Source organism: Bufo gargarizans, chromosome 8, assembly GCF_014858855.1.
Source record: "Bufo gargarizans isolate SCDJY-AF-19 chromosome 8, ASM1485885v1, whole genome shotgun sequence".
NCBI classification, from domain to species: domain Eukaryota; kingdom Metazoa; phylum Chordata; class Amphibia; order Anura; family Bufonidae; genus Bufo; species Bufo gargarizans.
In genome coordinates, this window is record NC_058087.1 from 82,149,282 (window position 1) to 82,164,481 (window position 15,200).

Below are 15,200 nucleotides of genomic sequence, written 5' to 3' on the forward strand. Positions count from 1 at the left end.
GTGTAGTGATACAGTGATGTGTCACCTGTCTTGGGGACAACCAGGTGATATACAGTGGTCCATCAAGATACAATGGCCTCAGGATACAATATTTTCAACATACATTGGTCTTTTCTTACCCATCGTAAATTGAAACTAGACTCAACATACAATGCCTCAGACTCAGATCCAACCAATCAAGGCCACTTCTCTGGTAAATAGCTGTATTAGTTGCTAGTTAGCAGCTATTCCTGACTGTTATATGTAAGGACTTATTTTATCTGTCTTAGTTATATGCTAATTTTTCTTAAAACTTCATTTTCTCTCATTTTGGATGACATTTTGGGGCTTTGGAGCTGATTACACAAGTTACAATGGTTTCAACATACAATGGTCGTCCTGGAACCAATTAATATTGTAACTTGAGGGACCATTGTATTAGTTTCATTTATGTTTGCCAGAACAAGATTTAAGAATAAGACGTAAACAACATCATTAAATCTATAAAACTATAACAACAAATGAAGAGAACTTTGCAACCGTGATAACTTTCTTTAGAAATTTGGCAGTAATGTCAAATTGTGGTCTACGGCTGAGCTGCTGACTTTTCACTGTATTCAGGTATGAATGCAGGTTATGTGTTAGGAACTGTCTAATTTAGTAAAATCTTCCTGTCCTGTGCAAATCAAGTTTCTAAATCCATTCCTGCGCTTGCTAATTTCAGAATAATAGCAGGTCTTCAAATAGTAATTAGTGAACAAAGGAGCAAAGTGTGACCTAGCAACCACATCTCCTTTCTGCTTTCTTTGATGAGCTTTGAATGCATTTGGGGAAAATGTAGCTAACTTGTTTTTTTGCTAATGACTAATTTTAGGGGCTATTTATTGCTTTCACTATAAAATAATCAACCGCTCAAGCTAGACATTGGTATAATTTTAGACTTCAAATAACAAAAAGTCACTTTCCCTGAAGCAACAATAAACTCGAAGGTTCTTACTTTTAATTTTACTCTGGAATATTTTTTTAAGACATTGCTTGAGCTTGTGTTCAGTGGATTAATGCACTAAAGATGCAAGTAGAAAGCAAACGTTCATGAACCATAGCATTCTCTGCTCCTTCTTTCTTCTTGTACCCCCTAAACCAGTGGTCTTCAACCTTCCTCTCATTTACATATCTCTATGCATCATTTTAATCATTTACTTTTGCCTACACTTAGGTTATGTATGGTGGTGGAGACATGTTTGTTGGCTTAAAGGGAACCTGTCTCGTTGAACGTGGTGTCTGAGCTGAAGGCCACATTTTATAGAGCAAGAGGAGCTGAGCAGATTGATAGATAGCTAGCTTTATCGGAAAAGACTTTATATCCATGCTCATTCTGGTCCTATCAGTGATTGACAGCTATCTCTTTATGTAGAATCATAGATGGAAAGCTATCAATAACTGATAGGGCAGTGATGGCGAACCTTTTACAGACCGAGTGCCCAAACTGCAACATAAACCCACTTATTTATCGCAAAGTGCCAACACAGCAATTTACCTTGAATACTACAGTCCAATATAGAATATATTCCATGTACTTTATCATTTATCTACAATAGCCTGCCTACATTCCATGTGCTGCCTGTGCCGTTCATAGTGCGCCCTGCGCCGATGACTGACAGGAGAAGTCTAAGGCATATTGGTACACCATAGACTTTTTCCAGGGTGTGGGTGCCCACAGAGAGAGCTCTGAGTGCCACCTCTGGCACCCGTGCCATAGGTTCGCCATCACTGTGATAGGGCCACCGCTTTGACTTCAAAGCCCAGAATGAGCAGGATTTTAAATGAATGAAATACAACTTCCCACAACACTACTGTGTACAGTTAGGTCCATAAATATTGAGCCATCGACACAATTCCAACATTTTTCTCTCTATACACCACTGCAATGGATTTGAAATTAAATAAACAATATGTGCTTTAACTGCAGACTGTCAGCTTTAATTTGAGGGTATTTACATCTAAATCAGGTGAACGGTGTAGGAATTACAACAGTTTGCATATGTGCCTCCCACTTGTTAAGGGACCAAAAGTGATAGGACATTTGGCTTGTCAGCTGTTCCATGGCCAGGTGTGTGTTATTCTCTCATTATCCCAATTACAATGAGCAGATAAAAGGTCCAGAGTTTATTTCAAGTGTGCTATTTGCATTTGGAATCTGTTGCTGTCAACTCTCAAGATGAGATCCAAAGAGCTGTCACGATCAGTGAAGCAAGCCATCATTAGGCTGAAAAAACAAAACAAACCCATCAGAGAGATGCCAAAAATAGGTGTGGCCAAAACAGCTGGAAAAGACCTGGAAGACCACAGAAAACAACTGTGGTGGATGACCAAGGGGTTCTTTCCCTGGTGAAGAAACACCCTTCACAACAGTTGGCCAGATCAAGAACACTCTCCAAGAGGTAGGTGTATCTTTGTCAAAGTCAACAATCAAGAGAATACTTCACCAGAGTGAATACAGAGAGTTCACCACAAGATGTAAACCATTGGTGAGCCTCAAAAACAGGAAGGCCAGATTAGAGTTTGCCAAACAACATCTAAAAAAGCCTTCACAGTTCTGGAACAACATCCTATGGACAGATGAGACCAATATCAACTTGTACCAGAGTGATGGGAAGAGAAGAGTATGGAGAAGGAAAGGAACTGCTTATGATCCTAAGCATACCACCCTATCAGTGAAGCATGGTGGTGGCAGTGTGATGGTGTGGCCATGTATGGCTGCCAATGGAACTGGTTCTCTTGTATTTATCGATGATGTGACTGCTGACAAAAGCAGCAGGATGAATTCTGAAGTGTTTCGGACAATATTATCTGCTCATATTCAGCCAAATGCTTCAGAACTCATTGGATGGCGCTTCACAGTGCAGATGGACAATGACCCAAAGCATACTGCAAAAGCAACCAAATAGTTTTTTAAGGGAAAAAAGTGGAATGTTATGCAATGGCCAAGTCAATCACCTGACCTGAGTCCGATTGATCATGCATTTCACTTGCTGAAGACAAAACTGAAGGGAAAATTCCCCAAGAACAAGCAGGAACTGAAGACAGTTGCAGTAGAGGCCTGGCAGAGCATCACCAGGGATGAAACCCAGCGTCTGGTGATGTCTATGTGTTCCAGACTTCAGGCTGTAATTGACTGCAAAGGATTTGCAACCAAGTATTAAAAAGTGAAAGTTTGATTTGTGATTATTAATATTATGTCTCATTACTTTTGGTCCCTTAACAAGTGGGAGGCACATATGCAAACTGTTGTAATTCCTACACCGTTCACCTGATTTGGATGTAAATACCCTCAAATTAAAGCTGACAGTCTGCAGTTAAAGCACATCTTGTTTGTTTCATTTCAAATCCATTGCAGTGGTGTTTAGTGCCAAAAATGTTAGAATTGTGTCGATGTCCCTATATTTATGAACGTGACTGTATATCAGCCTGCTCAGCTCATCCTGCTCTATAACATGGTGCCCGCAGATTATTTCACATTTCTATGGTGACAGGTTCCCTTTTAAGCCTCAATCACACGTCTGTAGTGGTCAGTAATGCCTCCTTGAAGATGTCCTTGATGGATCCATGTTGGGTCCGTGTGTACTTTTTTTGCTGCCTGTGTGTCATCCATATTTCACTGACACTGAACAGCTGAAAATGTATTTTAAAAGCATCTCTTCCTAATGATCCATGAAACACGGATGGCATCCGTATTGAATCTGTGGTTTTCATGGACCCATAGACTATAATGGGCGTGATGTATCCGTGAACACGGACAAAATAGAGCGTGCATCTGTGCTTAAAAAAAAGGACCCACGGACCATGCTAAAACACTGATGTGTAAATACACACATTAAGATGAATGGGAACGTGTGCTGTCTGTGGAGACCACGTACCGCACACGTCCATAGAACACTGACATGTGAATGACACTTAACTCACCAGTTCTCACCCCCGGTCCTCTTCTGCACTGGGTCTCAATGCTCTTCAGCACGCACAACATCTGACACTAGTTGGCATTAGTACCCTGTGTGTGGCAGCATTTTGAGCAGCAGAGAACAGTGAAGCATAAAGTATAAAAAGCTATCTGATATGGGGTCTATATAGGAGAAGGAAGAAAAATTTATAAACAGTTCTGCCACATAATCTTGCCAAAGCCATCGTATAAATAAAAAGAAGTTTTATTATTTTTAATGAGGATTTTGTAAGATTGTATATCCCGAATGGTCAGTATTCCTCAGTATATTTTAATAAATATTTTATTATTTGAAAATTATTGTTTTATTTTCTCATTTTTAATATTGTTCTGCTAATGTTAAACAATACATATTTCTGTTTACAGTTTCTCCTGGAAAAGATCTTGGTCCACGGTTAGGTCTGAAAAAGTCAAGTTCACTTGAAAGTCTGCAGACTGCTGTGGCAGAAGTTAAGAAGAATGAGCTTCCCTTCTATAGACCAAGACCAAATATGGTCCGTGGCAGAGGGTGTAATGAAAGCTTTCGGGCTGCAATTGATAAATCCTATGATGGGCCAGAAAGTGATGATGGTAAGTGTGGCTGCCTGTTCAAGCACTGTACATATTAAGACATGCCAATGTACTGTATATTATGAAGTTGTGATTTTTATTTTTTTCATTTTTGTAATGTTTTGCTCATCTCAGTTATCATTATATACCCCTGAGATAGGGATAATAAATGGAACATCATAGTAGTACGATGGCACCAGACAGTGGTTCATATTAGATGCTTGATTAGGATTAGATAAACATGGCTGCTTACTTCCAGGAACCGTGCCACACCTGTCCAGAGGTTGTGTGTGGAGTTGCACCTCATCACCCTTCACTTTAATGGAGCTGAGCTGCAATACCAGACACAACCCATGGACAGGTGTGGTGCTCTTTCAGAATAAAAGCAGCCACATTTTTCTAATCCTTGGCAACTCAATTAAAACAGATAATTTTTAGTTGTGCATATGCCAGTTAGAGAAATCCTTATCTAAAATTGTCTTGGCGCCATAATGAAACTGCCTAAAAGAAATAGTGTCTTTGTTGATCATGAAGCTAATCACACTGCAGATTTCATTTTCACAACCACAATATTAAATGAAAACTTTGTTGTGGTTTTCTCATCTCAGTTTTCGCATCCCAGACAATGGGGGCTTATCGCTAGGATATGCCCCCATTGTCTGATAGCTGCGGGTCCCACCTCTCGCAGTACAGCGGGGCCCGGAGCACATAGAAGGCCCGCCCCTACGTCTACTTTGCACAAGACGGTTTATTCATATCATGGCGTATTGAGGCAGGCCCCTTGTGTTCTCCCAGCAGTGCCACAACTATACCCCCCGGTGTTGGCACGACCACCCCCGGTCTAACCTCTTCTCTGCATTGCTGCATTTTATACTGGCCATTCAGCATTTTCTGCTGCTGCTGATTGGCCAGTGTATGGCTGGCAGGCAGCAGGATCAAGCACACACAGAGAGGCGCGCACCCGACGTGCGCTCCCCTCTCAAGTCATCAGCAACAGCCAGTGAGTAGAGATGGCCTTGCGGTTCGCCCGACGGACATTTTGCGGCGAACTTTGCTCGTTCGGGGTTTGCCTAACAGGCGAACATATGGCGATGTCCGCCGGCGCCATATTCTTTTACATTGTGCTGAACTTTGACCCATCCATATCAGGTGGGACACAATAGCCAATTGAGACGTTTTTAGCACATGGACACACCCCCTATCTTATAAATAAACCCGATCTGGCCGCTGTTTTACATTCAGTCTTTTGCCAGTGTAGGGAGAGGTTGCTATGTGGAGCAGGGACAGACTCTTAGAGACACCAAACGCTAGCTCATAGAGCCACAAAAGCAATTTTAAGGACTGCTATAGATGTGCTATCGATAGGTGTGACATACTGAGGGGTGTGATATACTTATAATATACTTTCTAACATAGAAAGTATATTATAGTGCATTAGTATTGTGCAGCATTTGTGTGCGGTTCTGCTGCGATACCACAGCTATACAGAGGGACAAACGCTGTTGGAACAACTAATTGCAACTGGTGTGATATACCTGTTGCCCCCCCCCCCCCCCCCCAAAAAAAAAAAAAAAAAAATGATTGAGGCAAGGGTGTGATATACCAATAATATAATTTATATATAGTGTATGTGCCGCATTTGTGTGCGATTCTGCTGAGATACCGCAGCTATACAGAGGGAAAAACGCTATTGGAACAACTAATTTCAACTGGTGTGGTATACCAGTTGCCCCCAAAAAAACTGATTGAGGCAGGGGTGTGATATACCTATAATATAATTTATATATAGTGCATTTGTATTGTGCAGAATTTGTGTACGGTTCTGCTGAGATATTGCAGCTATACAGAGGGACAAATGCTATTGGAACAACTAATTGCAACTGGTGTGATATACCTGTTGTTGTCCCAACATAAACTGATTATGGAGTTTAATATACCTGCTTCCAACAAATACTCATTAAGGGGTTCTATATACCTGCTTCCTTAAATACAAAGTCCCTCTTCTATAGGGACTTTGTCACAAGGTCATTTTGAAAATGACAAGCAGAGGAAGAGACAGGCAATTTCTCGTGGGTTGTATGGGTCAGACAGGTGCACCAGGCTGGAGCCTAAGTGGGAAGTTGGAGAAGGTGCGTGCAATTACGTCAAAGGATGCACCAGAGTTGCTTGAGTGGCTCACTCAGCCTTCCACTTCTGCACCCTCCTCATCCTCTGTGTCTACACCCTCCTAACTCTCTGCTGTGTGAACCCCAAAAGACACCACCACCATAGCCCCTCCACTCGAGTCAGAGGAATTATTTTCCCATCAATTTCCAGACCTTACCGATGCGCAGCCATTCTTGGCATCGGATGAGGAAGAGGAGGTAACAATGGCCGCTACCCAGCGGTCTGACGAGAGTACCCAGATCAGCCCAAGGAGGGTGGTCCCCGCTCTTGCTGCCTACTTCAAGATCTCTAATGCCAGTGTTGGTAAAGGTGACGATAAGGACGTGTGGATGGATGTCACGTGGGTGACCACAAGAGAGGAAGAGGAGGGGAGTTTAGAGGGAGAGACGGAGCAGCAGATAGGTAGTAGAAGGAGGAGAAGCAGGCAGAACTCGCAGTGCACAGGATGCAAAAAGTAGACTTTATCTGGAGCGAGCCATCCACCATGTATGGTAACATCTCAGGACCACCTGTACCTGTCTCCGCAGTGTGGGCTTTTTTTAACGTGTCAGCTGCTGATAATAGTGTTGCCATCTGCAGCCTATACTGTTAACTTATAAGTCATGGTTAGCCCAACACTCTCCTAGGGACGACCGCCTTAAGAAGGCACCTGGCCTCTCATCACCGAGCCCAGTGGGAGCAACACCGTCAGAACCCACAAAGCCACACTCCTGGCGCTCCACGTCCTGTCTCTTCTCCTTCTTCTCCAGCATGGCACATTTTTGAGATTTTCCCTTTAAGATGCATAAAAATGGCCCCTGATTAAAATACATATTTTTGTGGGAATTTTTGTCATCGATCCCCCTCTGGTATGTCACTGTCCATGTTGTGGGACAATTTGGGCACTTCTCAAATGTATTTGGTGGCTGCAAATATGACCGGAAGATTTTTCTTTTTCGCCTGCCATTAAAGTGAATGGGGCCCGTCGCGAGCCACAAGTTTTTTTTTTTTTTTGGGGGGGGGGGGGCCCTTTAGGCTCATAGAGGACTCAGAAGGACAGTGTGCTTTTCTCCTACTCCCCCAAAGCACACTGTACTCCTGAGTCCTCTATGAGCCTACAGGCCCCTTCCCCCTAGCACATCAGTCACCTGGGGGGTGGGGATATGATTTTTGGCTATATGGACACTCATCAGCAGCAGCAAGGAGTTAATGCCCCCCAAAATGCCTGTGCACCTTACTTACCTCATTCCCTGGCACCCGCGTTGCTCCTGATGCCCGCACATCTGCCACTTCCTCCCTCCCATCACGCAGATGAAAACATCCAGCGACATCGGGGGCAGTCAATAGCCGTCCACGATGGGAACGAGCCTCTCTAGCATCGCGGACGATGCTATGAAGGCTCATTTCCGACGACGCCTGCTATTGGCTGCACCATCACTCGGCATAATTATTATCTCTATGTGGTGCCTGGTGAAATTTGGGGGAATAATATGGGTTAGATAGCCCCTTTAACCCTTAGGATACCGGAGGTTTTTGCGTTTTTGCATTTTCTTATTACTTCCCTATCTTTCTTGAGCCATAACTTTTTTTTATTTTTTCCATTCATATAGATGTATGAGGGCTTACTTTTGGCGGGAAAAGTTGTACTTTAATATGGCATACAATGTAATGGAAAGCAGGGAAAAAAATTGCACCTGGGGTGGGGTTTGAGAAAAAAAGCGCAATTTATCCACTGTTTTATGGGTTTTGTTCCTACGGCATTCACTTTGCAGCCAAACTGACCATTTCAAAATTACTTTAAAAAATTCTAAGCCTTCTAATATCCTAAAAATGACATTTACAAAATGATGCCAGCATGAAGTCGAAATATAGAGAATGTTAAAAGCAGATAAATTCATATTTTAAAAATAGCAATTTTTCCATAAATGTATTTTTTAGTGGTAAATTTGACTCAATGTGTTTTATATTGACTCAAATTTACCACTAACATGAAATAGCTTGAATAAGCTGTTACCACATAAAATGACATGTCAGATTTGCAAAAATAGGTTCCATCAGGAAAGTGAAAATTCGGTACATCAGGAAGGGGTTAAAGATATGTCTGAAATAATATAAAGTGCAATAAAAATGGAGACATGTTCTCCAATAGTAGTTATGATTCCTGGACTTTTTTAACCACCCCACTTTCTAATTCTATTCATGTACAATATTTCATGTTATATTTTGCTTATTTTACTGCATAACACATCTTTGCTAGTTGTTAGTTTAGCAATGGTCATTCCATAGTGAAATCCTAATGGAGAAGAGACTTGTTGATCTTTTATGGAACATTTATAAATCACACAGATGTATGTATTAATATATCAACTTCTGTACCAGAATTTTAGTTTCAAATGTAATATATGTTACTTGTGGAAAGGGTCGCCATCTGGAATATTTTAGGTTTTCTCTGCTGTTTTGATTGTATTCGACTCATTTGTGGAATTATAGTTCATATCATATTCATGAATATGAGATTTAGCTTTTAACCTTTTTGTGATAAGATCATGTACTGGCTTATTAGGGCTATTTGTCACCCTAGATGACATGTAGCATGTGTGTTTAGCCATTGACTATCTGTAGAGATATGCTCTTCTCCCATTATGAACGCCTTGCTTAAATTGTTGCTGATCTCATTGAACAGTCTTGAACATGCTCCACCTTATTGATTTTCTACTTTTATCTGCAGATGGCCTTTCTGATGTGAGTTCCCACTCTGATCTAGAAAATCCTAGTGGTGAACCAGTCCCACTAGGAAATCAGGAGCTGGATGATGCCGACAAAGCAAAGAAAGACAAAAAAAAGAAGGATAAGAAAAAAGAAAAGGAAAAGGGCAAATTGAAAGTGAAAGATAAGAAAAAGAAAGAGGAAAGTGAAGAGCAGGAGAAAAAAGCCAAGAAAAAAGGTTTTGGAGCAATGCTCAGGTAAAATTGCCATGAACCCAATTTCAATTCATAACATTACAGAAGGTGAATACTTCATAGTGTTTTAAGAGATAATTATGAACAGCTAATTAAGACCACCTATCTGTCCATTCCTCTATGCTTCTTTCTCTAGGATGGAGCTCATGGTTATATAGCGCTCTGTGAAAACCTGAGTTCACTTCCCCTACCAGGCTGGGTGTGGTGCCAGTTTGTAGTGAGTAGGAGCTGAAGCAATGCTCTCAATCTTTCTCAATCCTGGCATAATTTAATCAACATTGATGACCTGTCCTCAGGATATGTCATAAATATCAAATCAGTGAGGGTTCAACAACCCTTCCCCCCATGGATCAACTATTCCCTGCCGCCTCCAGCGCTGGACTAGTACCGTGAATGGAACAGGAAACACAGCTCCGTTCACAGTGTAGTGGCTGTGCCAGGTTATTGCAACTCAGTTCCCGTTCTGTTCAATGGGCTGCATCACCGCCACTACAGTGTGAACGGAGCTGTTAATGGTGCTAGTTCCAGTGCCGGAGGCGTCACAGAACAGCTGATCGGCATTCTGGTATTTTTGTCTTATGCTGTTCTCTTATAAAATGTTAAAGGGTGTCTGCGCCAGATTTTGCACTGATAAAACTGCAACTAATGGCCATCAATACATGGTAAAAACATTCTAAACATACCAGTATGTCATTTGAGTGTTCACTGATTGTCCAGAAAAACTTTCACTCGTATGCCAAACGGCTCCCAAGCTCCCAAGTGCGCTCTGCTTTTCATAATGCCCTAGCCTGCTGCTCTTCCCCATTGTCTACTACTCCATTAACCACCCAAGGCTTCCTCCCCTGTCCTCTGACGTCACGTTGATGTGTCTCCAAATATGAGGCAGGCGCCCTCTTATGGGGAGTCCAAATCAACAGGAGGCAGGGCTAATAAAAGTGGACCAATACTGTATTGCAGCACAAAATGCCGCCCCAACTCAACCAAATACCTCAGTGTAACACAATAACCTGCCCCAGCAGCATCAAAAGCCACTGTGCAGCACATATTACCTACTCAGAAGCTGCCCCATTATGTCCTTCTATTCCAGTTGCCTCAGGAAGGCAATACGGTTGAGTTCAGAAATCAGGAGGGCACCTGTTGTCACTGACCAGGTACATAACTACTTGAAGCCCTCAGCATTCAATCTGGGAGCGACAGATCATTACTTACCTGGCTGGCAGCCGTGAGGACGGCTCATGCAGCTCCCTGGACATCGGCCCACCAGGGAATTTCCCTGTAGAGTCTGTTGCCAATCCGCCCCTAGCCTGGGCACTACCCCTTGTGGGCTGTTGTATGCACGCGACATCAGGAAAGAGTGTTGGTCTTGAGGACTCCGAAAATTAAAGCCCACGCAGTTGGGAGCGGTATTACATATCAATAAATGTTTGTTTGCTGGACAATCTGTGAACACCAAATGACATACAGGTATGTTTAGAATGCTTTTACCACATAATGATGGCCATTGCTGGTCATTCTATCAGTGAAAAGTCCATGACAGACTCCCTATAACAACAGTTGCTATAGAGCAATTTCCAAGTGATTCGGATCTACTAGTACACGTTCCAGTGCTTCACTCATAATGTGCTTAGCATTCTGGTAGCTGTGGACTGATTTCATATTTACCTCCTTATTCTCTAGCTAGCATTGATCTGACTTCTGCAATGTCCATGATAATCTGTTCTCTGAGTGTACGTACTAAACCTACTCCTCATGTATAGTCTGTCTTGTGGCTCACATTACTTCTGTGGTTTGAACATTTGTATTGTACTCTCCTCGTTGATAAACAATGCTTGCATTTGGTCTGTAGATATACTGATAATCTTTTCTAAGGACAATTAAACATTATGTAATCAGTCTGCATTGTAAAGTGGAGCGGGCTTTCAGTGCAACCAGTACACATACCAGGACTCCGTCAGTGCATTGGTGGACTACAGTCCTATGCCTGTAGATGACACCCGGTGTTCATATTATGCATGGAATTGCAATTGAAAATAAGGGTGTTCATGAAAAGTCACAATCAAATACTTAGATTTACAAAAAAAAATAAAAAATCACAATCATCCCTTAGGCAGCTGTAGGTGTGTCAGATGTTGTATTGCTATCGTCATCCTCTGTCTGTGCTGTCATCTGATGTCTTGCCTGGTTTCTCATAGCACATTCAGGGAGATATGCTGCAGCTGTAGTCCACATCTCCCTATCAATTTACTGTATCACTGCTGATGTATTTGTTGAATGAGAAGATTTCTGAACATTTGCAAAGATTTTACAGTCAGGGAAAATATATCCTTACGATTCCACTTTTTCTTACAAAATATGTTTAAAAAGTTTCATGTTCTATTGATTCATGCAAAAAAGTGTTTATGATAGAAATAAATAATACCTTATGAAAATTCTTAGACTGATGCACTTTTCTAGCTCCTCCAGGTTATCTGCTATTAACACCTACGTTCAGGGCGATGGCAATGAATCCTGCCAGTACTTTTCCCAAACACATTCAAAGCAATTGAAGCAAGCCTTCATGGTGCCTAGAGGTTATACTGTGTAATACATTTGTTCAGTGGCTGTGTAGCACTTGCCTCGTGTACACCACAGTCCTCTGCTTAGAGTTTTCTTTAAGTATCCCATAAATTAGCCTGTAGTTATGGACACGGTCTTAAACTAAGCAGTGCAGTGCTGACTGCTGTTTTTAATGTTCGTTTTGTAAACTAACTTGCGGGACCTATTTTTCATGGACATTATGCCAGTGGTTTGAACATTTGCCCAAAGCTCAAGCCTTCTTTAAATATTGACACAACTTGCTTCTGGTCAGGGTAAACCACAGTGCTCCAGTGCAGGACTGGCTAATGAGGCATCCCAAGATACACAGCTAGTGAAGTATTTTATGTTTGTGTATTCTCGCTGTTAATTTCCTTTTACTTACTTATGGTTAACAGAGCAGGCACACTACGCTATAAACCACAGGAGGTGCTGAAGATCCTTCTGATGTGTTTTACTCCCCATTTGTGTAGGAAACAAATGCTTGTTTGGGCTTCCATTAATTAAAATGTGACACTTGAAAACTAAAGATACTTTCAACCAAATATTTTGAATTGTACTCCTGAAAGAACCATTCATTTGCTTTAGTTTTTCTTAAAGTAGTATTCCCATCTCAGATTTATCCCAAGTCAGATAGGGACAGGTTCCACCTCCAAGATAATCTTCCATACTGAGAATGGGACCCCAGTAAAGGAAGGCAGCTAAGCATGTGTACCAACCCTCCCTTCACCGCCATGGGAGTTCCTAAAATAGCCAAGCACTGGCTCAGCTATTTCTAGCAGTCCCATAGTGGTAAATGGAGAGGGGGCTGTACATACACAGCTGCGCTTCCTTCACTTTGACAGGCCCGTTCTGGAAATAGATGTGGGTCCCAAAGGTGGAACATGTATGTATCTGACATTAATGGCATATTCTACTTATCTGTCATCAAAGTCTGAGATAAAGTGATTGTCTAACCCCCAAGGTAAATTCAGCTAAGGTCCAGAATCCATTTATCTTAACATAAGAAACCCACTGACTCATTCCTGGGCTCTGTTCCAGTGGTGTGGGTCCCATCCTCACTGATTCTGATCCTCTATGGATCAGAACTGTGATGACCCACTCATCGTCACATGCACTGCTGCAGTCATTCACTGGCCTCAGCAGTTATGTGTTCCCAAGGGGTAGGTGATGCTGGTGAATAGCTGCAGCAGTGCATGTGTTGACAGATGGGACACAGTTCCAGTCCACAGGGGACCAGAAGCAGCAGGGATGGGACCCTCCCTCCATTGATGATGTACCAGTTTATTTTAACTTGGGCATCAGACAACCCCTTGAAATGACTCATCATAGACAACCCATTCCCTTTAAAATCAGAGCTGTTAAAACAGCTCGTGAGTCCCACAGCAAACAGCTGATTTTGCTGGGGAAAGTTGAGAGTGGCTGCTTATTTTCTCGGCAGCAGACTACACTACATATGAAAGGATCAAAGTGGCCATACATGTAGTAAATGTATTGATTGGATCCATCAGAGTGAAATTTGCTGCTTGTTAATGGCAGTCTTGTCTTATCCCATGTAGGGGACCCGAACTGTAATATCCATATGCCCTAATAGGACATTTGGAAAGCAGTTGTCGAGATGAGACCACTCAGTGAAAGTAACGCACAAGTGTAACAGTGATACACATTTCAATTGATTGTTTAAAATATTTGAACATTTGTGAGAATGGAACATACACAATAAAATACTTCCCACTGTGATAAATTGTATTGTGGTAAATATAGGGGGTCCTTTATTAAGACCAGCGCTTTAGACACTGGTTTTAATAACCCCTGCGCTGGCAGTGGATCCTCCAAAGTTACGTAGAGGCGCCAGCCTCTACACAACTTCATTGGATCCACCACTGGTCTAAAGCTTCCTTGCTGGGAAAAGTCAGTGGATTGCACAGCAAAAAACCTTTGCATTGCAATCTGCAACGTAAATGACCCCCATAGCCATTATACATGGCCCCATTGTATTATAGATTTTGCCACTGACAAAAGAAAAATAATTAAGGCATGAATGTTAAGTGATCTACAGAGCAGATTTATTTTGGCCAAAAACAATGGCTTTTAGTACCATACATGTAACATTTATTGTTTATGATGGTCGAATTGTTTAGTACTTTAATGATTATCATTATGTGTATGGCCAGCTTGCCACACTACCATTTATCATTTTATCAGCAGGTCCTCCAATGAGGAGAAGCAAATAGGTACTACTGCTTCAAAGGTGCCCATTTTTCTTTGCAGATGAGGTTATTGATTTGGACAGACATTGCATCTCAGATTTACTGGACTATTCCTGTTTTTGTTTTCATTTAGTTAATTTCTACATCTCATGTTTCCCATTTTATAAAGCTACAGACTGGGCTTATACACAAATAAGTCAATTTGTATATTTTCTATGCACACAAAGACTTCTCTGTTTGCTTTGCCATGTTGTCCAAACTCCTAAATCCACATCAGACAGGTATCATCTTTTGACTCCTAATTTTCCACAAATCTGAATTTTTACTGTTTGACAATTTGTTTTCAATTATTTACTTCTCCTTTTACACCAGTCATGAATATTTTATCCCTTTTTTTAGCCCTGTTAATTTGCCAATTTTCCTTAGAGCAAAGAGCCACAGTGATTTAAATGTTTCATTCTAGTTGGGGAAGAGAAATGGCCCTTTTTTATCATTACTGTTATGGGCTTGTGCTCAGAATGATACTTTTTATGACCGGCGGTGTGGAGTCTGTAATGGAATTGCAGAGTGGATAGTATAATATACAGATATTGACTTCCATTAAGCCGAGCAGTGTGAAGGCTGGAATACATTACATATAAAATATATATTTTTGAAGCATAGTTGCTTACAAAGTCGAGCATCTGAAGGGAAAGCTTCAAATATGTTTAAGATGGAAGCAAAGTTATGGGGAAATTAATAGAGATGTGTGCCTTTTATTGATGTAGAATGTGATGAAAGAGATTT

The 15,200-nt window shown here is 41.5% G+C and overlaps 1 protein-coding gene across 3 annotated transcripts in view; it reads left to right on the plus strand.

Annotated features, from left to right (window-relative positions):
* Positions 1-15,200, plus strand: part of PARD3B (par-3 family cell polarity regulator beta) — a 1,547,452-nt gene that overhangs the window by 752,870 nt on the left and 779,382 nt on the right. For all 3 annotated transcript variants that reach the window (XM_044302617.1, XM_044302618.1, XM_044302619.1), the window contains exons 17-18: positions 4,343-4,546; positions 9,399-9,633. In XM_044302617.1, coding sequence (XP_044158552.1) covers positions 4,343-4,546; positions 9,399-9,633 — 439 coding nt within the window. The remainder of the gene's footprint in view (positions 1-4,342; positions 4,547-9,398; positions 9,634-15,200) is intronic.